General features: G+C 42.5%; 4 protein-coding genes across 18 annotated transcripts in view; 3 read left to right on the top strand and 1 right to left on the bottom strand.

Annotated features, from left to right (window-relative positions):
• rbm47 (RNA binding motif protein 47) overlaps positions 1 to 9154 on the top strand; it is a 32100-nt gene extending 22946 nt beyond the window's left edge. For 6 of the 15 annotated variants that reach the window (XM_086034065.1, XM_086034063.1, XM_086034062.1 and 3 more), the window contains 5 exons: positions 181 to 508; positions 826 to 849; positions 1212 to 1421; positions 4423 to 4613; positions 6007 to 9154. In XM_086034065.1, the coding sequence (XP_085890191.1) occupies positions 181 to 508; positions 826 to 849; positions 1212 to 1421; positions 4423 to 4613; positions 6007 to 6255 (1002 nt within the window). In that variant the 3' untranslated portion in view covers positions 6256 to 9154. The remainder of the gene's footprint in view (positions 1 to 180; positions 509 to 825; positions 850 to 1211; positions 1422 to 4422; positions 4614 to 6006) is intronic. The other 9 variants (XM_086034073.1, XM_086034068.1, XM_086034072.1 and 6 more) reach the window with 9 other exon arrangements.
• Positions 9155 to 11012: 1858 nt separating this feature from the next.
• Positions 11013 to 22235, top strand: zfp91 (ZFP91 zinc finger protein, atypical E3 ubiquitin ligase). Its single transcript, XM_086034061.1, has 12 exons — positions 11013 to 11938; positions 14024 to 14064; positions 14997 to 15113; positions 15348 to 15387; positions 16383 to 16499; positions 16590 to 16688; positions 16781 to 16963; positions 17046 to 17096; positions 18142 to 18220; positions 20147 to 20261; positions 20336 to 20435; positions 20524 to 22235. The coding sequence occupies exons 1-12, from the start codon at positions 11535 to 11537 to the stop codon at positions 21455 to 21457; spliced, it is 2280 nt and encodes a 759-aa protein (XP_085890187.1). The 5' UTR covers positions 11013 to 11534; the 3' UTR covers positions 21458 to 22235.
• Positions 21831 to 23420, bottom strand: LOC147145986 (uncharacterized). Its single transcript, XM_086034078.1, has 2 exons — positions 23108 to 23420; positions 21831 to 22962 (listed from the first exon to the last, which is right to left on the bottom strand). Exons 1-2 carry the CDS (start codon positions 23188 to 23190, stop codon positions 22323 to 22325), a joined length of 723 nt encoding a protein of 240 aa, XP_085890204.1. The 5' UTR covers positions 23191 to 23420; the 3' UTR covers positions 21831 to 22322.
• Positions 23421 to 24748: 1328 nt separating this feature from the next.
• Positions 24749 to 27248, top strand: part of cntf (ciliary neurotrophic factor) — an 80830-nt gene continuing 78330 nt past the window's right edge. Inside the window, exon 1 of the mRNA XM_086034707.1 lies at positions 24749 to 25619. Within this exon, the coding sequence (XP_085890833.1) occupies positions 25500 to 25619 (120 nt within the window). The 5' untranslated portion in view covers positions 24749 to 25499. The remainder of the gene's footprint in view (positions 25620 to 27248) is intronic.

Below are 27248 nucleotides of genomic sequence, written 5' to 3'. Positions count from 1 at the left end.
GTTTTAGCCACAGGTGCTTCTAATCAACTGAGCTCGTTTACCTGCCGGTTGAGTAGAAGCACCTGTGGCTAAAGCCGAACTGTGGCAGGGTTTTTACTTTCTGGACCTGGATTAGCCACCTCTGCTAATCACATTGACTGTGTTTCAAGAAACAACAATCGTATTTTCTTTATCAACCAGGTGTTTAGTCAGTGGAATCCAGGTTGTGTTGAGCGAGTGAAGAAAATCCGTGACTATGCCTTTGTTCACTTCACATCCCGTGATGATGCCGTGCTGGCCATGGACCACCTCAATGGAACAGAGGTGGAGGGCTCCTGCATTGAGGTCACACTTGCCAAGCCAGTTGACAAAGAGCAGTACTCACGCCAGAAGGCATCAAAGGGGGTTTCTGCTGCTCCAGAAGCTCCACAGCAAAACTATGTCTACCAGTGTGACCCTTACACATTGGCCTACTACGGTTATCCCTACAATACACTCATCGGACCCAACAGGGACTACTTTGTGAAAGGTTAGAACAATTTCTCTTCTTCATCTTTTCGTAAATGCTGGTAGTTGCAGGATTTGGGGAATCCCATCGCTAAAATCGTATAATTACGTCAAGTTGCGTATAATGCAATGAACACTTTAAATTGAAAGGAAACTCAATCTTGATCAAGATAAACTTGAATTGATGAAGGTCTGTCCTTCAAATCATAAAAGACAACAACAGAGTGATGACGTCATGAATGTTAATCCCGTTATCTTGGATGATTGATTGAATATGGTGGAAGCAGGAAAATCGATCTGACTATCAACAATCATTGTGTTTTGGTTTTCTCTCCAAAGGAACCTCATTGATACAGAACAATGGTAATCGCTCATTTCTACTTATTCTCTCAATGAACAATTAGCCTTCTTGCTATGTGGAAAAACTATACATTTTCTAACACCATCCCTTTCCTGCTACGCTATCTCCTTCCGCCATCTCATGGATGTATATCCACAACATGGCAGAGAACATCATGGAGCCCAGATACAATTCAGGAGTCAGAACATTGAAACAGAATAACGTGGCCCTTAAATAGCTACCAATTGAACTCAAACCAACATTGCTCATATCAACACTGCCATTTCATCTTATCCTTGCCCGTTAGCATGTTGTCCATAACACAAATTTCAAGAAAAAGTCCCAAACCATTACCCCAGTAATCCAATGACCCGTTGTATTCAAGCAGGTACTGTGCGAGGTCGTGGTCGCGCCGCCACAGGTAACCGTACCCCTGGTCCTCGGGGATCATACCTGGGGGGTTACTCTGCCGGTCGTGGCATCTACAGCCGCTACCATGAGGGTAAGACCAAGCTGCCCGAAAAGTCCTATGAACTGATGCCCAGTCTGGAGCTTGCTGCCTCCGTCAACCCAGTTGCCATCAAACCAGGCACAAGTCAGTGAGATAGACATAGCCATCCCTACCCTCACCCATCTCAAAAGCCTTTACTAAACCCTTCCGTCTGTTTCTTCTTCCCGCGCTGTTCTTGCATAGAATACAGGCAATGACACTGATGGTCGTTTCATGTATTTCTGTAAGAACTCATTGTTTCTGTCTCTGTCCTGTGTGCTGTGAATAACACTTTCCTAAATCAAAATGTTAGTTGTTGCTGGATGGACATGCTAAAGGACGGCCATTGTCAAATGATTCAAAGAATGAATATGTCCTTCCTTGCGTGATCAGATGGTAACTGCTATTTGCTCTTAACGCAAAAAGAAATGTGTCTTACGCAATGCTTGGACTGATAACAACACTGTGCTAATAACCTTGCAAGTTGGCTGCACTTTCAAGAACAGAGGTTTGAAATTTATCGCACCAAATCTAATCAAATCACCAATCAAGTGCGAGGAGGTGGGTTTCTTTTCAGTTTCGAGTTACTGAAAAGAGCAATGAATCAAAAAGATTAGCATTGACGTTGTCATAGCAGCAGTTTAATCAGAACTGGATAGGTAAGTTAGATAGTTTTAGATCCTAAAAGATATTTCTCCACTAAAGGAACTGCCAACTGAGTAATGGAACATTTACCTTATGGAAAGGATGCTTTCACTGTGCCTACCTGTCAAGCTAGCTTTTTCCCAGGTGGGTTTGCGAAGCTAAACTTTTGTAAAACAGGCCATCTGGAGTGTCAGGTTACAACAGTATGTTACTGGCTCACATGGTGGCTGCATTGTAACCAACATTGCCTGCTAACATGATAAAATAGGACCCAGGAAGTCCAGTAATAATTATTTGCTCTGTAATAAATTTAAATCCCTTCGAAAGGTGAACAGGAACATTTTGGTGACATTGCAAAATAAACAATGTTCAAAATAATAATTAATCACTCAGTGCTGTTGTCTGTCCGAACATTGAATTGTAAATAATGTGCATTGAGTCCTGAGTTTCTATAACCTTTTCTTTGTATAGTGGCAACTCCAGATTTTGACTGAATTGCCGTTTCATCTCATCAGCCTCTAAAAATACGACTGTATTTTTTTTCTTATGTAATTTAAAAAGAAAGTGAAAATTGTACTCCGTGGCAATCGCCCTACAGCAGTTTCAGTCAAGACTGGAATCAAAATTCTAACCTGTCTCCCAGGCTAAAGAAATGTTTTGTCACTTCATTCATTACTATGTGTCCACTCTTCCGATTTCTTATCGAAAACAGTAACACAAAATAGCAACACCAAATAGTAACACAACATTCGTGACCGAGTGCAATATGTTCACTTATTGTTTGCGGGAATGCCTGCTGGTTGAAATGAATGACTGATGACGTTGTTAGCAATTACAGATGAAAACGAAAGTATTAACATTCCGAACCTAATGTGAACCTAAGACAAACAGCTTTCATGTGTCGAGTTTCCTCGAACAGTGGCCAAGGGTGGGACTTTAGTCAACGGTAGACAGTGACTGTAAGTAGTCGTGTTGGTTTTACAACGGTAATGGAATGTGTAACTGCCGAGCAGTCCTTTTATTCTTGGCTTCTATCAATAATGCACTGCAGTAGGAGGTGGAACTAGGTTACGTGTCTCCATATTATCAGTCGACACAAAACCATGCAGATGTGTATTTTTTTTTGCCACGTGTTTTATTGATGAAGTTGTTCTCTTTCATTTCGATTCAGACTTGGTTTATATATTCAAAATAAAAACAATAATAAAGGCTTTTCTACCTGTAAGCACTTGGGGCTACTATAGAATTGGAGGAAAATCCCTGTTAAACAAATACTTTAACAACATTTGTGTTCCTTGTTTACAAATAATATCCACACAGAGCACAAAGCTGTGTTTCATTGATTATCTTGTCACTGATACAATTACACATTGTTCTTCTTCTATAAAGTCATCCTATCTACACATCCACAATGTAAAGGCTAACTTAATCCGGTTGTAGTGTACCGAACTGTAGTGCTTACATGGAAACAAGGCCTTTGTAAAAGCAATTATACTACTTCTTCTTTTCCCCCAGTGGGATAATATGGATACAGCAATTAGAGGAAAGGCTGAATGGTACATGTAGTTGAGTCGTCAAGTGTAAAATGTGAATGATAATTAATCCTGAAATATAACTGAGACATTGAACATCCATTACCACGAAGTAGGGCTGTGCAATTAATCGAAATTCAATTACAATTATGATTGTTACACTCCATGATTACAAAATTTTCATAATGTTAAAAAATGATTATTAATATATGTTTGTTTATTCAATTAAACCATACATGAATTCATGCATTTGCACCATTTTTTAATTTTTTTTTTATAACAACTGATTTTAGAAATTTTGTTTGGGCCAAAAGTAACTTCCATAATTAAAGTGTTAAACAATTTCTTGTTTTGTACCACAAAATAAATGATCGTTTGAATAATCGGGATTTCAATTATTACCAAAATAACCATGATTCATATTTTTTTCATAATCGAGCATCCCTACCATGAAGCAAGGCACAAACAATACTTCACCCACCACATACTGTACATTTGTTTGTTAATTGGAAGCTTTGTTAGTGACCGAAACTTTGAAGAGTTAAATATTTGTAGTTTAGTCGGTGTGGAATTAACAGGATTAGCCTGGGATTGAAAAGACTTTTGTCCATCTGAAACAATGATGACCTTGTGCTCATTCCGAAGGTGTGCATTTGTGTGTTGGAGCAATGGGATTAATTCCACAATTGAGCAGTATTCTATTCTAAATCACATTCAAACACTACCTGCTTATCTTATTCTTCCCTTCTAACATAACTTCTCTCCTTTAGCTTCTTCTTTTTTTGTAGCTTTTTTTTTTTTTTTTAATCAGTGTGTCTTTTTGAGCATGGGTGGATGTATCGAATGTGCTGGTCTTCTGCTGTTAGACAGATCCTTCTCTATTTCTGTCCGTGACCCAAACCGTCACTCACGTCTCTGTCCGTCTGCAGTGGCATTGCCGACTCTGGCCGGGCAGTACCCAGTGTTCAGCGCGGCCCCCGCGGCCAAGCTGATGGAGGAGGGCAAGGTGCACGCAGTGGAGCACCTTATTAACCCTCTGGCCATGCAACACCCCGAACACACCTCGGCTCCTGCCGCCGCCGCCACGGTTCTGCCGGTCTCCACTCCTCCACCTTTTCAGGTATGCGCGCCGCCTCCCGTCTCAAAAATATGTACAAATGAAGAATGTGCAGCCACATTTTACACACATACAATAGTTCCTCCTTATTACTGCATGTTTCCTTGGTAGCTTATTATTAGGCTTTCTTCTATTTGAGGGAGTTGTCGAGTGAATGGAAATAATGATGCTGAATTATAATTGACACTGTTAGAACGGACATCATTTCGCAATGGTTGTAGTTTGTTAGTGTTGTTGAACATGTTTGAATTCGGGTTGAAGAAGATTGAACACAGCATTGAAGAAGAAGATAGCATTCAGTGTAGCTTATTAGAGATTTGTTTAGCTCAAATCTTCTAAGCATTGACTCCTGACTTTATTAGAGTTTACTTTGTCCATTAGAGGGTTTAGAATGTTTTATTGTATTAATATTATGGTGGTTAACTTATTTTTACATGTGTATGACAGTTATAGGAAGTCAACCCAAACATATTTTTTTCAAAAATATGTTCTATGCAGGCCCACTAGGTGAAACAAGGCATTCTGGTTAATACTGGGTTTGTAGAATAAGAGTTAATCCACCCGTTTTTAGCCATCTCTGGGGGCGGCCATTTTGTCATTTCTGTCGACATTACATCACAGTTACTCAGGTAATGACCAAACACAGCTCACCTGTTTTTTGAAGCTGAGTCGTGATTGGTCGTTACCTGAGCCCTGAGCAACTGTGTCATCTTCAGTTGACAGAAGTGACAAAATGGCCGCCCCCTGAGATGGCTAAACGGGTGGATTTTGCTGCTTAACTCATGTTCCACAAGCACAATATTAATCAAAATGCTGTGTTTCAACTAGGGGGCCTGCTCGGAACATATACTTAAAAAATATATGTTTGGGTTGATTTCCCCTTCGAGGATGTTAAGCTGTAATTTAAAATATTGCTTGGACAGTTGATAACTGGGTTGGTTTAATCAGTTTTAGTTGTTCCTTATGGGAACATTGAAGTATAGTTCCCACTTAGTGTGACTGGTTGTCTTCCTCCATAAAGGAATGATCACATTTTACAACAGGGGTGTCTACTCGTTTTCGAGTCTCCCACAGAGGGCCGTTGTGAGTGAAAACCATAGGTACGTACCTTAGACCTTATGATTAGGGGTTGAACGACTAAAAATTGTTTATAGTTGGCCATGATGTGATGAAAGTGAAGTCGCAGTCAATTAATCAATGACGTCATAGATTTTTTTTTTTTCAGCCCAGTACAGTAGTCTACCAATTTGAAGCAAACAAACCTACAGTAGTTAGCAGGAAACGTTTGGTAGACAAACTATTTGCTTCAGTGGGAACCCTAAAATGATGTGATAGGCCAGATCTGACCCCCGGGGCCTTGAGTTTGCATTCATCTTCTTTCCCCTCCATTCTCCAGGGCCGTCCAATCACTCCCATCTATGCCATGGCCCACAATGTCCCACGCATCCAAGCAGCCGGCGGCCTGTATGGCGCCGGATATGTGCCCATCACAAACTATGCGGCCAACACAGCCGCCCTGGCCGCCCTGCAGAAGAACGCGGCAGTGGCGGCCGCGGCGTACGGGGGCTACGCCGGCTACGCCGTGCCGCAAGCCTTCCCGGCAACAGCATTCCAGCTGCCCATCCACGACGTCTACCAGTATTGATGCGTGGTGGCTCGGCCCGCGTGAAGTAAACACCAGCGTTATTCTGCCTGTGACTGATCCACCGCTGTAACGTCTCTACAGCGTGCATTCAAAGTAAATACCTGTGGACTCGGGGAACCTCTGAGCACACCCAAAATGCAAGTGACGCTTGAAGAAACGACTATGAGCACACATGGCGGAAGAGTGTGCAACACCTATCGGCCTGTGTTTAAACTTAAACAAAGGCAACTTCATGGCACACATATTGATGCAAATTAGATGAGGCGATCTGCTGTTGGAGGAATTTTACTTCTGTGCGGGGACAGCCTTGTCTCAACTGTGAGCAAAACTAACAAAACAACGCCATCTTGTCATTGACCCACGGCCTCATCATCAGGTTGCTATAGCGACAAAACCCTGAAGGTACATTCAAGTATTTATGAAGAGAAGACATATTTAAAGTTCCATTACTGTAGGTTTAGCTTTGTATTTTAGGGGGTAATGATAACCTTTTTAACTAAAAGTGGGGGAAGAAAAGTTCAGAACTACTGACATGAGAGGATACCACTGAAGCCAACTGTTTTGCATATACTAATGAATGTTTTAGTATTTTTTTTTTCCCACTAGTATATTTTAGTATTCTTTTCTTGCTGAGAGCTGTAGGTGATGCTGTCCGTCCATGCTGATTGAATGTTTATGCTTCAAACATACATGCCTGCTTGGTACTAATTTGGCTCATTTAGCTGTATTTTTGTTGTGGTTCTTTTCAAATGAAGGTTTTCAAGTGGTGTGTTCAATGGCCTAGAACTGGTTTGTTCGTTTCAGTGTCGCTGCTTCAACTATTTGAACACACTTCTTGGTTTATTTGAAGAAATGTCCCCAGTTGAAAGTGTGTGTGTGTGTGTGTGTGTTTTTTTTAGAACAGATAGAAAGCAAACATAACAGCATTTTTTAATATATGAAAAATGGCAACATCACATATGTTTTTTTTTTCTCGCTGGGGACTAAGACTGAATGTTTCTCATTTATATCGTCGTTTTCATGTTTGACTCATGAAAGGTGAACAAATATGCAGAAAAATTAGAGGCCTTTTCTCTATGGACATTAGTGGATCCATGCTAACTAAGCTTACAGTACATACACTGTCTGAGAATATTAAAAAGAGGCCTCGCCACAGTGCCTTACACGTACTTTTTATGCCACGCTGGTCTGTTGTTGTTTTTTTTTTTAATCTTCCACTGTGCCTTCCATAATAAAGTCTGAAGTGGAAAGATTCTTGAATGGTTCTGGACTTAGGATGACGCACAAGTCCGGTGAATTTGTGATGTTGCAGTATTGGGGTAACATGACAAGGCTACCTCCTCCATACAACAACATTCTATTCATTTCTTTACCCGCCTTCAAACTATGGCAACAGATGAAGAGATACTGTACATGCGGGCGACTTGACTGTTCCATCAATCAGTCACAAACTAAAAAATGCTGGGCCGTCTCACTCGCTAGGTAGCTGTGGATTTTGAGCAGATTGGGTTACTTTTAACAACGTTTGGGTTCACTATTTTGACCTATTGGTAGATTGAACTCATTAGTATGGATAGTTCCCGTGTTGGACCCAACATGTTGGGTCAAATCCTCAATCCAATACGCTGGACGTAAATAACCCACCATTGGCCCGGTCTCTTTTGGACCCAGCGCTGGGTTAGCTATTTCACCCATTTTGGGTTACTTTTGACAGTTTCAAGAGTGCGGAATCAGTCCTCCGTATGTTTTAATAGGCAATTTTAAAAAGAAACTCTGCACCTGGGACCTCAAAGTGGAAACAATTGGAGCAATACCTGACCTGGTGCTGATATAAAATACGAGTTGTCAGTCACACCAGCTCACAGTGGTCTCATGTGAGAGGAAAGTCATTTTTAAGGGAGTGCATTATCTCAACCGTTTATTATTTTTATTTTTGTTACTATGAAGGACAGACTATCAATCTAAATCAGGGTTTCCCACGCTTTTTCAGCTCACGACCCAAGTTATGAATTTAGCTCCATCTCGGGACCCAAGCATACCAAAATATGACCTGTATGCCAAAAATCAAAATCAATATAAACGCATTAAAGAACAGGAGACAGAGAAGAAAGAAATAGAAAAAAGTTTGAGTTTGGTCCAACCCACCATTTTAAATACCCACAACTGGTGACGACTGCTTTTATTATTTTTCATGTATGATGACAAAACATCAGGATATATTTAATTAATATATGCATTACATGTGTTGTGTATAACGTGAGAAGAAAAGGTATAATATATTTGATAACTTTTTCTTTATTAACATTGTTTAGAGATTTTTCAAAAGTCTGAGTAACAAAAGTAGTTTCTTTTCTGCCAAAGTGTCCAGTAGTTTAAAGCACTCAAGTTATTGTATTGAGTGTTCTTTTCTTCTTCTTTTTTAAATTTTTTTTTTTACTATTTTGAACTGGTTTAGGTGTTTTGAGTTGCTCTTTAACCTTCATTTTATCATAAGCAAGACAACAACTTTTGCAGTGGTCTTTAACTAAACTGGAGTTCAGTCTTGGCCAAGCTATAAAAACAAGTATGGTCCAATGGCCATTAAAAACATGTTTGTTTGACAAAAATCACTTCCTGGTTCTGCCTCACTCCGAACTGCTGCTTTACTTTCATTTTGCTTGCATTTCACCCACACGACAACACTGCTCATTGGTGTTAAGCAATACACAGAAGCCTAGTTTAACCATAGGTGTCACCATACAAACTCTTAGTATGTGCCTTATTGCCAACATGTGCTTTACCTTTGTAGACCTATGAAGACTGACTTCTATCTTAGGGGTTGTATTAAAAAGACTTTTTTTTTCTGCCTTGTTATATTTATAGTAAGAAATAGATAAATAAAAAGCATTGTCAAAAACAATCATGTGTCATTTCTTGGTCCATATGGTCCTCATCAGACATTTTTTCTTTCGCCAAAGAAAGGCAAAACGCAATTGCGGAGTTAATCCTTTTTGAATCACAGAGGTGAAATCTCAAGTGATATGTTGATGTCTTGTATAATTTAGGCCACAGTTTTCCCCAAAAGCTGTATAGGGAAAAAAACTATAAACTATGACTGCCACACTTTAACTTTTAACGTGATTGTGGAAAGTTTTTTTTTTTTTTAAATGGTGGGGTCGGGGGGAGGGCCGTCCATAAATGTGTTGCAAGGCAGAGGACTTTGGCACCAACCTTGGTGAATGGACACACATCCTTGGTAAATCAACTATTATCAAGCACTTAGACAAATGTTTCATAAACTCCATTGCTGTGGGTCAACTTTGCTCTACAAACATGCTGTACACACTAAAGGGTGCAGGGAAGATTTGAGAACAGAAATAAAGCAAATAATGCAAAACAAAAAGTGCAAGAGGGCATGGGTTCTTTAACCGCCACCTGTCAGCTGACACTACAGTCTTGTGTTAACATGGGAAGCCATAAGAAAACACACTGATTGTTGATTGTTAAGCCAGGAACACAATATAATTCCTGTTAAAACTTAAGACAGGAACATAACTTAATATATAACAAAATATATCCACTTAATTTTAGAAACTGTTGGACAGCAGGGGGAAGTATTAAAGTACAAATACTTTGTTACTCTACTTATTTGCCAGATTACTTTTTCCCTGTGCTCTCTTCATTTGAAAAAAGTTACAGATTCCACTGTCCTCCTTATTTTATCAAAGTAAGCACGTTATTATTTTTCCCCCGACCTGAATAGCTGCTGACACTGTATAAAATATGTTAATGAGGAGAGAAGTAGACCGCAGTAGACCGCAGTTGACATCTTTACATAGTGGAGATTTACTGATAATAAAGAAAAGATGATTGCTGTTAGTAAAAACTTAGGGCCCTATTTTGGTAGACTAGCGCCTGTGTGCTTGGTGTAAAAATGGGCACAACTTCATTTGTGCCGGCGATTTTAGTGTAGCTTTTTGATAAACGCACAGGCAGTCAAAGCTATGAGAACAGCATAAAAGTCCATATGCTAACTAGCTCGCAACAACATGTGACATGTAAAATATATATATATTTTTCAAATAAGGCCATGAAAGAGGAATTGCTTACTGCTCTGAATCTGTTGCTGCCATAACACACCCTGCTTATCTAACTTATCAATTCGGGCGTTGTATATAATGGACAGTTAAAGTTAATTTTTACTATTTACTCAGGCTTATGTACTTGAGAACATTTCAGGCACTGGTAGGTAGTGGCACATGTTTCTGCCTTTAACACGGAGTTCTTTTTTGCACGAGTATATGCAGCTTTACTTACTTACACAGGTGTCAGTATTTTTGCCACAGCTGCCGGTGGCATTTAACATAAACTTGGTTGAAGGTCACGTTAACAGACAGATTTTATAGTACGTAGCTCCATCTCGTGGCTATTAGTCAATACTGTAGTCAATTTTATTTTGATCGGCGCAGGTCAGCCATTTTGGCTCCACTGATATTAGTCGATAGTGCTGTGTGAAACAAATATTTTAAAGGCTAATTCAACACAAAATTGCTGGAAGAAATACAGCAATTTATACATAAGCAATAGCATACAGTATATATTTGGCAATTACAATGTAGGTATAGCTCTTTTTTATCTACTGCGCCTCGGGACCGTATTTCTAACATACATTGTTATTAAATATAGCATTTATATAAACCGTGAAAAAATAATTGCAACAAAAACATTGCACACCTTTAAAAAGCAGTGGAGAGTGAACTACTGACGCCACAATTTGGACTCCAATTCCCACAATGCTCTACGGCCCACACGGCTGCTGATGTTTTTCGCAGATCTACATTCAAGTCACTCAGACTGTGAGCTAGTGCTAAACAGAGAAACGGAATCCAGGTGATTTGTGTAGCTGCTAACGCATAGTGGCTCTCTTCAACGTTCACACTCAGCTTGTGTTTGGCTTAAAGGAGACGCAACAAAGCGCACAAAATGGTTGCGCTCCGGGGCCGCTCGAATAAGTAGGTTTACTATAGCTTTAAGAACGCGAAAACGGCGGCTGCTTCTTTAAGGTTATATCGGGTTATTTCTGAATAGATGATTAAGAAAAGTTTTCATTTTGTAATCAATAAATCGATGTATATAATTTGCGACGAACCTGGCGCATTTACAGAAAATGCCCCACAGTCTGATAAAGGCCTCTCGACATCAACATGTCTGTATGCTAGATGTGCGCTATTCCTCGTTTTACAAGTAATCCATCTGGACTTTCCGTGGAACTGAAGACGGGCTGAAGTGCGTTCTCGGTGATGGAACCGACCAGCGACCGAAATAATGATGTAAACGAAGGCAAAGAGCTGGTGGAGCACAAGGCCGCAGAGCAGACCCCGGCCCCCGGTGCGGCCGTCACCCCGCGGCGAGGGCTCAGGGAGCGGGGAGCCACCCGTACGAGAACCGGCGACCCCGCTTCACAAGCGGCCGTGAACGGAGGTACGCAGGGCTCTGGAAGGGTTTTACGGGACCGCTCCACAAGGGCTGTGCCGGCCTGGCTGAAGGACAACAAAAGTGAAGAGGACGAGGACGAGCACAGCGCTGACGCCGGGTCCAGCAAGCGCAGGAAAGTTTGCAACTCCCGTCGGAGGAAAAACGGTGATTCTTCGGGGTCGGTGGATGCTGGTGATGGCGTCGCAGGTGACAGCCCGCAAGGCATTGAGTAAGTTTTGAGCACCACTATTAATTAGGACATGTAGGGAATTACAAACGTACCCACTAACAACGTTCACGTCAGCACCGTGACTTCAACGTAGTGCGTCCCCTTCTCTGCATGGGGAGGGTGGGGCGGAACTTACCTGGTTTATCAAAACACTGTGGAGATGCGATAAATAATGAGACGAAGAAGCCTTGTGATTTACTCTCCGCACCAAGCTAACTGTTTACACAGCAAGCGACGACAGCATTTCATCCTTCCATATCAATAATACTTTTGAACCCAGAAATATGTCAACTCCCCTCCTTTAAAGGCACAGGTTTCTGATGGATGTCTCTCCTTGTGGGTCACCACACAAGCCCCTCCCCCCCCCCCCCCCCAAAAAAAATCACCGTATCCAAAATTCATTGCTTTAAACGATATTCACTTGAGTTGCGTGATCTAATTTTTGTGCAGAATTGCACAGATAACCATGAGCATTACCAAGAAAAACAGCAGGTGGAGGTGCACAGTATAATCATGAGCATTACCAAGAAAAACAGCAGGTGGAGGTGCGTCAAGTGTTCCTCTGCATCTGCGCTGGCCACCAGGATGTCATCCAAGTAGACAAACAACAATGGCATGTCACGCAGCACAGAGTCCATAAGGCGCTGAAACGTGTGTGTTGCCCCATTGACGCTGAAAGGTATCCTCTCAAATTCGAAAAGGCCAAAAGGTGTGGTGATACCCATATCAGGCACATCCTGCAGGTGTACCGGTACCTGATGGTGACCGTGCACTGGCCGGGTCCACCTTGGAAAAGATGGTGGCCCCTGCAAGGTGCGCGGCAAAGTCCTGAATGTGTGGGAGGGTATATTGATCTGGCCAAAATCTACAATATAATGACCAATAACATGTTTCCAAATTGCATTTGAAGCAATTTGAAACAAAAATGAACACAAAAAATGTGACTTAAGATTATAGACGACTCAAGAAATTTAACTTAAATCACAGTAGTAATGTTTAGCATGGTTTCTATTGTTGTGCTAGTAAAAGTAGTACATATTTGCATAAGCTATGTTTTTTAAAATAAATCCCACATGCTGATGGCTAAGTGGAGTCTGTGCCCGAAACATTTGGAATCCTTGTCCGGGCAATATATTCTGTTATGTTTTTGTGTCTCTTTTGTGTTTGTGTTTCAACACCTGAGATTTGCGTTTCAGACGACGCCAAATCTAACTCTGTGTTTTCTTGCTCTGGTGTATCATAACATCATCGTAAACCAAACGGTGGTTGAATAGGTCCGTTGTGTTGCCTGTGGATGCAGAGACAACTTGCACTTTATACGTCTTTGCTCGCCGTCTTCCACGGCAAACCCAAAATGTAACCAAATAAGTGATTTCGACTTGCCTTGCTTGTTTACAAGTCGTTCATGTGGCGGGTCTTATGCCATTTTTAGGTCTGTTACTCTGTTAAAACTTTGAGTAGGAGCGTGTGCAGTGTGACTTGCGGGGTGCAGGCTGGCTGCCTGGCTGGCTAGCTAGCTAGCTAGCTTGGAGAGGGCGGCGCGGCGGAGTAATTCGTGTGCGCATGTCTCAAAACAACTCAAAATTAGTATTAATATTTTATTTATATTTATATTTTATTAATTTTTTACGGTTATGCCAATTTTGTAATCGTGGAGTGTAATAATCGAAATTGTAATTGAATTTTGATTAATTGCACAGCCCTAAAATGCACTGTGCCCATTTTGCACAATAATCTTTTTCTTCAATTATTTAACAATTTAAAGGTAAAGGGAAGCCAAAATCAAAATCACAATTAAATTTTGATTAATCGTCCAACCCTAAGTCGACGGCAAGTGGCAAAATGGCCGCCCCCTGAGATGGAAAAAACGGGTGGATTTTTCTGCCGAATTCATATTCCTCAAACGCAATATTAATCAGAATGCCGTGTTTAGACTAGTGGGGGCGCATAGAACATATTGTAAAGAAAAAAAATTGACTTGATTTCTGCTTTTAAGGTACAGGTTACTGGTGAATGTCTCTCCCTTGTGGGTCACCACATCACTTTTAATTTGATGAATGACAACATCTTCTCCTCTCTATGTAGCTCTGCAGAGGAATCAAAGAAATCTGCCACAAACGCTGAAGGTAATTGGATTCTTTTTAAACTTTTGCATTCATGTGACATAAACCAGGTGTTTTAATTCTGATTTACTCACAACAAATTAGGGATATTCAACTTTCAGGTGGAATTTCAGGATCTACTTAAAATGCACTGTAATCTTTACAGGTGATCAGCAAGCTGATCATTTCAATTTGGTGTGGTGCAACAGGGTAACTTATAAAACAGGCTGCTTCGGGCTCTCGAGGACCAGACTTGGAGACCCTTGCCCTAGACCAGAATCTGGGCAAAGTATGGTACTTACCGGTACTATGTCAGACGCAGACGCAGGTGCGCCTGACACGCAGCCAAATGCAGAAAAAAATAGAACAGTGTTGTATACCTTTTGGTCCCACAGACTGCAATGACATTGTCCCATATTGATATTATTTCACCAATCACCACGCTGTGTGTGTCTGTTGTTTTTATTTTGTTTTCTGTATTTGGCTGCGTGTCTGCTTGTGCAGCGCCTGTGTGGGACGTGGAAATTCTCGACATGGATCCGCTGTCATTGGGACGGACTGGGCCCGCGTGGGCCGGCCCGAAATACTGCTCACTGATGGACAGACAATGCTCACCTCTGGATGTCATCTTGATGAAGAGGACTGTTTAAATACCACGTCTAATTGAACCAGCAGTATTAGTCCATTCACACCCGTTGTGAATTTTGCTGGCCAGTTCCTTGTTAGAAAACAGCAAATTGTGCTAAAAGTACCGAAACACTGAACAGTTGGTCATGTGGCTTCAAATGTTTAGACCAGGCCAAATTAAGTTTACCTGCAAAAGGTGTAGTGCATGTTAGATTCATCCTGAAATGTCATCTTAAAGCCAAAACTTTTGTGAGTATACAGTATGTGCCAAATTGTGACATGACAGTCATAATAATTCATGCTCATTGGTTCCGTCTCCTCCACGGCAGCTCCTCTCTCCAGGCTCTCTCCAGCCCAGAGTCGAGCCAAGCCTCCATCTGGCAGGGCCGTTCGCTGCTCTGGCAAGCCAGCGTGCAAAACTGAGCTCGGAATAGAGAATCAAGCTGGTGAGCAACCTGTTGACGGCAAGTAATAACAGTGCGAGCTTACGGCCGTGAAACTGGAACCTTAAGCTGACTGCCGCTCCAAATATGACACGGGTGTTAACAGACTCAACAAACGGATTTATCACTGGAAAATAATCAAACCCACTGGGCAAAGAATTTGTGTTTATTAACCACAGAGGATTTGGGTTGGACTGCAAGTTGTATTTACTGCTGCCTTCTCTTCTTGTTTCTTAGCCGCTTCAGGAGAGGTGAACGTTAAAGAAAAGTATGACATGTAAGTTTATTTTGCTGCTTGAATTAGTTCAGATTTATAGTGACCCAATCAGAATTGTGCACATGTACCATAAACAAAAGTGGGCTCCTTAAGTTGGTTTCGTTGGAAAAGCGTTTTTTTCGGATATGACGAATGACCGAAATTGAGTGGGACTTTAGAAGTATTCTGCGTTTTGCACAGATTTGCAACTTGCTTTCTATTACAAGATCTAGTTCTATATATTCTACGAAAATCTGTCACACCGGGTGCCAGAGCTGGGCATTCCGCCTATGTGACGGACCGTTCCGTCCATCCGCCTAGGACGGACGGATGCCCATTTTGTAGGCGATAAACGATGGCCGGAACCTGAAAAAAATAGACGGACTAAGCATAGTCGGAAGCCTTTTTTTTCCATCTATGTAATCGTCTATTTTTGCGGTGGGGCTTCCATGGCCACGGTGAGGCTCCTGTTTTCCGATGCCTGCGGCAAAGGCTTTTTGACAGCACCTGGGTCCTAAAAGGAGACGCATTTATCTCCGGCCGCGCTCAGGCTTCCATGCCACGGTGAGTCTTTCGTGTCAAATTTCTGCTGTGAAGTGGCGGTGGTGAAGGTATCGAAGTTGGTAGACGGAAACGACAGCGGAAGCCCGTTTAAAATGATGAGCGGACCGGCCTATAGGCGATTACTATTTGGTGCGGCCGGACAAAAAGGCGGATAGACGCACGGCGGAAGGGTTCAAAACCAAAACTCCTCAAGCATCATCTGTTCATTAAGGTGCGCATACACGCACAAACACAATTATCTATATAATTACAATGGTGACCCCCCTCGCCCCCCCCAAAAAAACGGGCCCCAAAAGAAGATTTGGATTTGATCTCATTCGATTGCGCAAGTGTATGTAATGTTGTGAGTGTATGAACAGTACGTGTTTGTGTTTTGTGATGAATACAGTAAATGTGGTTCCAGGCAACATGACATCGCTCATTATTGAGCTGTTGTGTTTGTCCCTTCTTAGTAAAAACGGAGAAGAGAAGAGTGAAGGTGTTGCTGGTCAGTTTGTGGATAAGGAGGACCCTCAATTTCTGGGTAACACAAATGACTTGAACGCAGCTTCAGCCTCACAGCCTCAGGGGTAAATTTGACTCAAGTGCATCACTTTGCTTATGACTGAAAGCTTACTATTGTTTTTCTCACTATGTTGCTTGTTTGTTTTTTCTTTTAGTGAAGCAGACGAGGAAGAGGTTATAAGCAGTGATGAGGATGTTCCCTTTAGAGATGATTTAAATGATCAGAGCTACGACCCCAAGGCGGAAAGATTTGCGTATGTGCTGCAATATGGTGCAACGGTTGTATTTGCTGTGTACGTTCAGCTTTGACTTTTTCCAATAACATGCGGTATATCATTGGTTTCAGGGAGGCACCCAAGCCAAAGCGCCGGATTCCTCTGAGGCAGAAGGACAAGAAAGAAAAAGAGAAAGCTCCCAAGAAAGAGGAGGTGGAAGAGATCAAAATGGAGGGCTCAGACAACTTGGAGGATGCAGAGATGGAAGTGAAGCTTGAAGAAGAATTAGCGGACGACCCTGACGGGCCGAGAAAGTAAGATAAAGGCAAACTTGTTTGTTATACTGCATTGATTCTTGGAAATGTAAGTTCCAAACTTTGTTCTACCTCTATGTAGGAGGGGTCGACGGAAAAAAGATGATAAAACGCCACGGCTGCCAAAAAGGAGGCAAGTCACCCCCTCATTAGTTTCACTATGTCCGTGCATATCAGTTAACACTAGGAGCAGTCATTTTGACTGTTTTCAAACTTTGATGTGTTATTACTCTGCGTATATACAAGATGCTCCTGGCCTCTTGACTTTTCCTAATTCTGTATATATTTCATTACCATGGGCCAATTTTATGATATTAAACAATATAAAAATAGTTATGAGTCATACTTTAACTACGGCTTCCAAGTCAGTGACGGTTCTACCTACTCTTAGGCACATTGTGCCGGGACGGCGCCGCTGGGTTTCTATAGCAACCAGCGGTTGCATTGACAAATGCTGCTGGTCACTACGATCACATTTTTTTTAAATTATATAGAGTAGAGGAGGCATTGCATCTGCTTCAAAATATGGACGAGTCTGAGGATGAATTGCTCTATTGACACACAGCGAGTCAGGAAAAAAAAGAGTTCCCCTGCAAGAGGAGCCATGTCCCGTGTAGCATAAGATAGTCATGACGTTGTGGGTAGTGCATGTCAGACAGTCGAAATAAATAAAGTAATGAGCTTATATGGTGCTTGTTGACATAATTCCCCCATGGGGAAAAAAAGGGTTGCGGGGTGCGATCGGGACGGTGTTGTTTTGTGTGAAGTGCTTTGGATTTGCTTCCTTCTCTTTGAAGTGAAGTGCAGTAAAGCTGTTTGTGTCTCCTTTCCTTCGGCTCCAAACCAGCTGCATTTTATAACAGCTGACACGCACGCAGCGCGAGAGCCGCACGAGACAATATACCCTCCACCAATTGTTTCTCATTCATTTATCTGACATAATTGACATTAAATTATACTCACAACAGAATTTTAATAAAGAAAATACCTTTATTGGACACCCAAGCAGTGACTAATAATCATTTTAGTCGATTATGTCATTGCCAGAGCACACTAGAGCACATTCCGTCAAATTGACGGGTCACGTACGTCAAAATCCTGGTACCCCTAGTGTTAATACTTGGAGTTAGCTTTTAGCATGCCCAGCCCTAATGACATTGATGACGTTTCCCATCCAGAAAGAAGCCCCCAGTGCAGTACGTCCGTTGTGAAATGGAAGGATGCGGCACTGTCCTGGCTCACCCTCGCTACCTGCAGGTAAGTGCAATTAAGATGTTGCTATACTCTTCTTCAGGGTTCCCACACTTCCTGGAAAACCTGGAAAATATTGACCAATTTTCCAGAAATGGAAAACACATAGGGCGGCACAGTGGTCGACTGGTTTGCACGTCCGCCTCACAGTTCAGAGGTCGTGGGTTCGATCCCGGCTCTGGCCTCCCTGTGTGGAGTTTGCATGTTCTCCCCGTGCCTGCGTGGGTTTTCTCCGGGTACTCCGGTTTCCTCCCACATTCCAAAAACGTGCATGGTAAGTTGATTGGATTCTCTAAATTGCCCCTAGGTGTGATTGTGAGTGCGGATGTTTGTCTGTGTGTGCCCTGCGATTGGCTGGCAACCAATTCAGGGTGTGCCCTGCCTACTGCCCGGAGACTGCTGGGATAGGCTGCAGCACGCCCGCAACCCTTGTGAGGATAGGCGGTATCAGTAATGGATGGATGGATGGATGGAAAACACATGGAAAATGAGAAAAAAACGTCAAATGTCCTGGAAAATGACGTTGCCTCCCTATGCTTCTCCCTGCCTTGTGGGTGAACGCAAACAGGTTAAACAGACATGTTTCTCCAAAGAAGCATCAAGACAAGCGACTTTTCAGTTCAAGAGTCTTGCTTTAGCGCCGTATGTCGAGTGTGAAGTTTTTCTCCCTTTCTCTGTCTCCTCTATTGTGTGACGACAACTGTTGCGGGCGTGCCGTCACTTTTGCGCTCTGAGATGAAATACATCTCCGGTTTCCGTAGAGACCATGACAACGGCCTTGAGATTGCGATGGGTAGAGCTGGGCGATATATCTTTATCGTATTAAAATTGAGATATGAACATTCAAGGTATTAACATCAGTGATATCAGTCACGTCACCTTGCCGCGCTTCTGTTGCATGGAAAGCTCAGTTCAAACAACCCCGTTCCTCCTTTCAAGTTGAACGTTGATCGGCATTAAAAATCAGCCAGTGGCAAGCATCTTGCGGGGGGGAGAGAAAAATACACGTACCTACTGCTGCCTAGACAGCACACCTGCAAGAAAACCACTCCCGCGGTCGCTGTCAAGTATATACGGACGGTACACATATACTGTTTTAGAACATTAGGTGACCATATTTATAATTTCAAAATTACCAGTAGATGAAATAGCAGCGCTTGTTGTAAAAATGCAGCCCGTGCCTCGCCGCTCCAATGGGAGTGAGTCTTGCCTTTCAATAACTCCACGCTTTACTCGTGATTATCGCCCAGTTCCAATTTCTGTCGCAACATGTATCTTGGTTACCTGCCACCATCTTTTTGTGGATTAATAAAAAGTCATACAATGCGACATATTGTACGGGGCGCTTCAAAACGTGATCCAGGCTGGCATAGTTCATATCGCTGGGAGTCCACACATCACATCGCCATGTAATGCATCAATGCATTAACAACCATCGTCATGTGCAGGAGTTAGCGGTTAACTTTTTCTCTTTTTTCCAAGCCAAACAATTCCATCCACATTCGGAACGACTTATCCTTACTAGAGTCACGTATGGACAAATTGGACAACGCACACGTTGATGCAGTTAGTGCACGCACACAAACGCTTCTGATGTAGCATACAATTATTTATCATTAAAGCACTATGCTATGGTGTCATGCAGCAGCAGAAGGCATGCTCAGTTACAGCTTTCCTACTGTTTTTTGTTTTGTTTTTATTGTTTCAGTTCATGACCTAAATGTGTTTTCCTGACAAATATTTACTGTAATTATGACTTTACTACTGCCTTAGTATACGTTAGTGGCAATGACTTGTGTTCCATTGAGATTTATACAAAGACGGGTTATGTCGCTCCTATCATGAACCAAGAGCCTCCTATATTGGTGTAAATGTGGACAACCTATTCAGCCTAACCTTCCAACAATTTGTTTGCCATTTTTCGCACACCAGCATCATATCAAATACCAGCACTTGCTCAAAAAGAAGTACGTGTGCCCTCATCCTTCTTGTGGGAGACTTTTCCGACTTCAGAAGCAGCTACTTCGGCATGCCAAACACCATACAGGTACTCATTTGGATGTAAAATGGACAGTACACCGTGTGGGTCTTGCAATTCACGTGTTTGTTTGTGATTTTTAGACCAGAGAGACTACATCTGTGAGTTCTGCGCCCGTGCCTTCAAAAGTTCCCACAATCTGGCTGTGCATCGCATGATCCACACAGGAGAGAAGCCCCTCCAGTTAGTGCCTCCATAATTTCCACGGACTTGAAATAACATCACCACAAGTCTGACGTGTGTTAACTAGAACATGTTCTTGTGCTAATAGGTGTGAGATCTGTGGCTTCACGTGTCGCCAGAAGGCATCCCTCAACTGGCACATGAAGAAGCACGACGCCGATGCTAGCTATCAGTTTTCCTGCTCCATTTGTGGCAAGAAGTTTGAGAAGAAGGACTGCGTGGTGGCCCATAAAGCCAAGAGTCACCCAGAGGTACTCATCGCCGAGGCGCTCGCGGCCAACGCCGGCGCCCTCATCACGGCTCCCGCGTCCTTGCTGGAGCTGCCGGTCAACCCCCTGCAAACAGAGGTGGGAAGCAGCGTCCAGGAAGGGCAGGTTCAGCCACTAAGCCAGGAAGAACATGTCGGGTCTCAAGTGGCTCAGGTCGCCCAGGTAGGTCACGTGACCCCGCAAGTGAGTCACCAGGTGGTTCTCCTGGGACAAGAGCAGGCACTCCACACCATGCAGGTGCCAGTGACAATTGCCCTTTCCCCCATCGACCCCCCATCCCCTGCCGACCAACAGCAGCAGACTCAACTCCAGCTGCAGATGCCCGTCCAGTTTGTTCAACAACCCCCACAACTTGCCCTGCACTCCCCGTCAGTGGTGGCTCAGCCCCAAGCCCAGTTACAGCCTCTTCAGCCCTACTCTTCCCAGCAACAGAGCCAAGGGCAAATCGTACAAATGACCTTCCAGCCAGTCAGCCAGTCCCAGACCCCCATGCAGCAGATCCCACTCCTAGCCACCTCTCAACAGCTTACCACCCGGCAGACGACCACCTCTGGCCCCCCGCTTTTGTCTCCATCCCAGCCCCAGGAGGCATCCAACAGGAACAATCCTGCGCTGGCAGCCTCCTCTCCACCAGCCAACTCCTTCCATCCAACCGAAGGGGTGGGGGCGAGCGGGGTAGCCTGGGAACAAATGGACCAAGCGGACGCCCTGTCCAACAGCACTGCAGCAGACGCACAGCGGATCATCATTTGAAATGAGAGAGGTGCACGCGGACTAAAGGAGCCACATGATGTCACCTACAATACTGTAATGCAAAGTTGAAATGTTAACGTAGGATCACTCATAGTCAGATTTGCTTTTTCAGAATAGCTTATCAGGGAACCATATTGTGCGTGTGTAACTTTGTACATAGTATTCCTGTAAACGTCATTAGCTTTTTATGTGAGTATGCTGATTGATTGTCGTAACGCTATTACTATTGATAAGCACTATGAAGGCATAATTTTAATTAATTGATGTCACAGCATTTAATGTCCAGTGTGTGTCCTCTCATATACAGGCCTGAAAATTGAAATACACCCCAAACACACTGTAGAAATCTAGCAACCAAACAGGTTAGAATAAGTGTTAATTAAGCCATGAGTTTATTTATTACGTCCACATTATATATAAAGACTATTGACATATAGGGCTGCCACTAACATGTATTTGCATTTAAGAGGAACTTTTCAGTTCACAGCTGAACTGTTAATTGTTAAACATCATGTTTTGTCGATAAAGTCTACTGTCAGGATTAAAAACAGAGTGTCTATTTATATTACATGAAAATGTACTGTTCTTGTACTCAGTAAGTAAATGAATCCGTCGTTCATTGTTTGTGGCTTTCAGCTAAAGTGATAACCTGTACAGATAATTGTTTACAGTTTGGGCTTTGAGGAAAATGTGCTGCAGGATTTGTGGTCGGCATGCTTTTGGAGAAGATATGCCAACTCTTCATTTATAGGATGTAAATAAATGTCTTAACAACAAACCCGTTGTTTAGTGGTAGTCCAGATGAGAATTGGGGGTAGAAAGCCACATTTTTTTTTACCAGCCATGGTCACACCTAATGTTTATATCAGTACGTATTGTGGCGTTCTTTGCTCCTCAGCATGTTGTACTGCTTCATGGCTTTCTTAGGAGGCATCAGCGTGTCGCTCACACCAACTCTGCGCTTCTTCACCCGCTGGCCTTCTGACTCATCCTGCTCGGCCTCTTTCGTGGGCTTCTGGGAGCTGCCTGTGCGTGACCCAACAGCCCCCTCGTTACTCAAACTTGCATGGGAGTCATTGGGAATAACCGCAGTCTGGAGATCACTGTCGTGCGCAAACTTGCACTTGATCCCAAATCTACATCTTCCACTTTTCCTGTAGGAGACACACATCCTCTTGCCTCCAATCTGAGAAGGCTTGGCCTGCATTGTGAGGGGTACATGTTTCTGCAAGGCACTGAGCTTTTGCTCGACCTGTGCCTTGAATGGGTTGGCGAACACGCTGCTTTCCGAGCAGCCATGTAGACTAGGAGGGGGCAGTTTGTGAGGGCTGGTCGTGGTAGAGGACGAAGTCAAACTGGACTGGCTTCTACTTAGATGTATTGACTTGTTAGGCTCCGGGTCTCCGTGGTCAGATTCATCAGACTCACTTGTGGCAGAACCAGTCTCCAGCAGGAAGTTACGAGTCTTCTTGTCCGGCGGGGCATCAACAACATCCGTTCTCGTGCTATTTGGTCAGAAAAGTCACACTAAGTTAAGTGATCCGCAATCAGAGATAATGTGCACGTATGTCGTGTTAAAGCTATCGTCGGCTATCCAACTCTCAAAACATATAAGATAACATCCATACGTTTGTTATGAAGTTAACTTACCCTCCACGATCACTGTTGACATTTTCAGAGTCCCCATCACTGTCGGACTCAGACGACCCGCTGTACCCAACAAGAGCGTTCATGTCTAAACCAACGAGCTATATATTAGACGCTATATGTCACCTACTAATATCGCCCCCAGATACACTTACTATTACAGAACCAAGTACTAAACATCAACGCGATAATGTATAAATATCTGTGATCGTCGCCATTTCCTCATTCAATGGGACATGCTAGGACGTTAGCTGGCTGCTAACTTCTTGTTCTACAACTGTTTACATTCCATTCAATGTGACTTGAATGACATCTGCAGTGCTTGGCTGGTATTGCGTCTTCACGTCGCAGCGCCACATAAAAACTACTGCACAGGGGTCCTCGGTTTACGACGGGGTTTTGTTCCGACCGCTGTGACGGACTGCCGGATTTATATGCCAGTCGGAACGCAGCGAACCTGAGGCAGTAGTGAACTCATAAATATTGCAAATATATGTAAGAAAAGCACGTCTAGTTCAATAAATGTACTGTAAGTACGGCTCTATAATTGAGTCTGAGCTTCCTCAAAACATTGTACGTTGGTAAGCAACTATTTGCCCAACGCCCGTATTTATTCTAAAATATAATGATTTTTTTTTTTTTTCAACAAAGAGATCAAAAACGACGAAAAGTGAATGTATTAAGAAAATACATAGCTGGGCATTCCGTCTATGTGACGGACCGGTAAGTCTATCCGTCACTGACGTTGGTGCGAGTGAAAGTTTAGTCGGAATCGCAGATGGATGCCCGAATTAAAATTAGAGGTGGACCGGCCTATAAGTACTATTTTTTCCCCCAGAAAAATAGGTGAATGACGGACGACGGAAACAGACAGCGGAAGGCTACCCAGACTGTAGACAGAAGGCTTTAAACGGACTGCAAATTTTTAAAATAGAATAAAAAACACAACGAAACACAAATTCAAAAATAATTTAATAATAATTTATAACAAATTTAAAAGTATATATATTTTTTTATGAATCTCATTGGGTGGGCCTGTGCATGTTAGGTTAATCTCAGGAGTACAAGATAGCTGTTTAGCTATCTGTTATTGCTGACCAAAAGGACAAACTTACTTAAGTAAATAAGTAAAAAAAAAATGTCTTATTCTGACAGGGTTGCATGAGATGGACTGAGATATTCAATAGAGGCTAACTAAGTTATAAAAATATAAAAAATAGAAAGAAGGACATACCTTTGCTGTATACCCATTCTTTTGGAAAACTGTTTGATTATGTCAGGTCCAGCGTATCATGTGATTCACGTTTTCTTCTTCTTCTTCTAAACAGTTAAAAAGGTTACGGTAACAAGTTTGTGTGCATGTTGTGGGACACACGTTCCATGAATAATGATAATAATCATGATTTTTATTTGAAATATTATGTTTATTTAAAAAAATGTTCCCACAGTTACAAGAGACAACAATGAAACAGATAATACCCCCCCCCCCCAAAAAAAAAAACATTAAAATGTAATTTTAACGTTTTATTTGAGATTAAATTTGGTCATTACTCATTAGGGGGGTTGGACAATAGGTATACTCCAGACTTATTTGGTATTTTTACAGCCATTTTCAAGCATTCTTTTCTCTTAGGTTTTTTTTTTGTCTCAGGACAAGTAAGACTATTAAGAAATTGCATGTTTTAATATTTTGGATGTGGCTTATTTAAAATTTGATGGGTAGTGGGACGTAAAATGTCCTCCAATTCTGGAATGGAATTACATGTTGGTTTTATATAAATTGAGGACTTTACCTCTATATTAATTTTTTTGGGGCACCCACTTGCACACACACACACATTATTTTTAAACCTTAATTAAACATATACCTTATTGATATAATGTATGTTAACTAGCATTCATATTGTTCTCGGCTTCCACAATTTCTAGTTGTGTTTTGTTATCTCGAATACGAGCACTCTTGACAAACAACGACGCTTCTCCCGGTAACAGCACACTTTTATTTAGACCGTTTGAACAGCCTTCGTCAGCACCGGTAAATCAGCCTAAAAGTTTATAAATAAAAGCTTTGTGAGGTGAGCGGCGTCTTCCCGTCCAGCTCCGCTCTCCGCCCCCTCGCTCGTCTTTCCAAATTCCTCAGTGCTGGCATCAGGTTCCTGGGGGAATGGGCGGAGAGTCGGCCGTAAATCCTGCGGCAAAACACGGAGTGACGGAGTTGGAAACGTGTTGCTCACCCCAAAACATACAAGGGGCTCTTTGAAGTTTCGAGCAAGGCTCAAGTAACTTGGGAATGACCGAGAATTGGTAGCCGGGCTGATCCGGGGTCATTCAGCCTTTCCTAGTGGTAGGATCCAGGATCCAGCCCTTGCGTCTACTGGAGCTTTCCGGAGGTCGGATGGCAGACCGGCGGAACCGCGTCACCAGGCCGCCCGATCAAGGCCGAACACCGGCGGCCCGAGCGGCTGCTATAGCCGAACTTTTGCTTCTGGAGATCTCCAACTTATTGGAACATTATGTGAGTACGAGAGAGACCTCACGTTTCCCACCACTTTACAGTTTGTGTGTGTATGCGTGGGTGTGCGGGCGTGCGTGCGTGGGTGTGTGTGTGTCTGGGTGTTGTGCGACAACATTAAATTGGAAAATGAAAACATTTTCTCCTTGTTTGTTTGTGTGACGTTTGACTTGTTGTGTGTGGCCCCTGTCTCCCTGAGGCCCTCTACAAAATTTGAGGTTGGAGCCCTGTATTTCTGCCATGCCAGTAAAGTAACACTGATTATTCACCACTCATTGTTGAGGAATTATCATGATTAGCACAAATAAAAATACAAGAGTGGAATGGAGTTGATTTACAAAATATTCTAAATGATAAAGCACTAAGCGGGATAGTGAATATCATCTATTCTAGGGCTAGACCGACTTAAAGTAATACAAATAAACCAGTACAATGCATTTATGGTGAAAGTGTAATTTGGCTGATTATTTTTGGTTTGAGAAAAAAAACAACCCTCAAATGAAATCAATTAGATTTTAACAAATAACTTAAATATACAAAAGTCTTGAGAATCAATTATTCCTTATTATTTTTACTAGATAAAGCTAGCACAGTGGATTAGCGGTCAGCGCATCTGTCATCAAGTTTTCAGTTTTGGGTTCGAATCTTGGCCCCAGGCCTTCCTGTATGAAGTTTGCATGTTCTCCCGGTGCTTGTGTGGGTTTTATTTGGGCTTCCTCTCACATTACAACAATATGCATGTTAGGTTCATCAAACGCTAAATGGTCCGTATATACTGTAGATGTGAGTGTTCGAATTTATGTGCCCTGTGATTGACTGGCAACCTGTCTGGGTTTTCCCTGTCTTACCCAAAGTCAGCTATATGTACAGCTGGAAAGAGCCATGGCAGGACGCATGTTATGAAGAGATAAAGAGTTTTGTTGTGAACCGGACATGAAGCGTTAAAGCGGAAGTCAAACATATATTTTTTCTAGAATATCTTTTCTGCAGGCCCACTAGTTGAAACAAGGCATTCTGATTAATATGGAATATGAGTTGACCAGCAAAATCCACCCGTTTTTAGCCATCTCAAGGATGAATCATGGCTCACCTATTTTTTGAAGCTGAGCTATGATTTGTCGATATCTGAGCCTTAGGGTCTGTAATGACATTTTCAATTGACAGAAAGTGGCAAAATGGCCGCCCCCTGAGATGGCTAAAAACAGGTGGATTTTGTTGCTTTTCTCATATTCCACAAAAGCAACATTAATCAGAATGCTGTGTTTCAACTAATGGGCCTGTACCGAACATATTCTTAAAATATACACAGAATGTTTAGGTTGACTTCCCCGTTAAGAGATTGGGGTGTGTTTCCTCCATACCCCTGATCCCCCCTAATAAAAATTCACCAATGCCTGGGCATGAAGCCTTCATCCGCCATCCACATATTCTTTTTTTTTTAACCTTATAAATTAAGTCTTCCTTGGTTTCTCGCCAGTTCATTGCCTCATCCCCTCTCACGCACCTGGCTTCTAAGCACGGGAGTAGTTTGGCGTACACAACCTTGTCTGTTATTCTTTGGATATCATCTGAACTTTATTATTTGCTTTCTGCTGTTTCCGCTGACATGCGATAGATTTTTAAAAGCAATCA

Source organism: Filicampus tigris, chromosome 6, assembly GCF_054856515.1.
Source record: "Filicampus tigris isolate MCC_2025a chromosome 6, RoL_Ftig_1.0, whole genome shotgun sequence".
Classification (NCBI taxonomy): domain Eukaryota; kingdom Metazoa; phylum Chordata; class Actinopteri; order Syngnathiformes; family Syngnathidae; genus Filicampus; species Filicampus tigris.
The sequence above is the reverse complement of the archived record's forward strand: the minus strand, read 5'-3'. Positions and strand labels throughout refer to the sequence as shown.

Bases quoted from the DNA above. Each gene is read 5' to 3' on its own strand.
- LOC147145986 (XM_086034078.1), bottom strand. From the start codon at position 23,190: ATGAACGCTCTTGTTGGGTACAGCGGGTCGTCTGAGTCCGACAGTGAT. The intron at 22,963-23,107 runs GTAAGTTAACTT...CTGACCAAATAG, and splicing joins GTCAACAGTGATCGTGGAGG to CACGAGAACGGATGTTGTTG.
- zfp91 (XM_086034061.1), top strand. From the start codon at position 11,535: ATGGAACCGACCAGCGACCGAAATAATGATGTAAACGAAGGCAAAGAG. The intron at 14,065-14,996 runs GTAATTGGATTC...CCTCCACGGCAG, and splicing joins ATCTGCCACAAACGCTGAAG to CTCCTCTCTCCAGGCTCTCT. The intron at 15,388-16,382 runs GTAAGTTTATTT...GTCCCTTCTTAG, and splicing joins GTTAAAGAAAAGTATGACAT to TAAAAACGGAGAAGAGAAGA.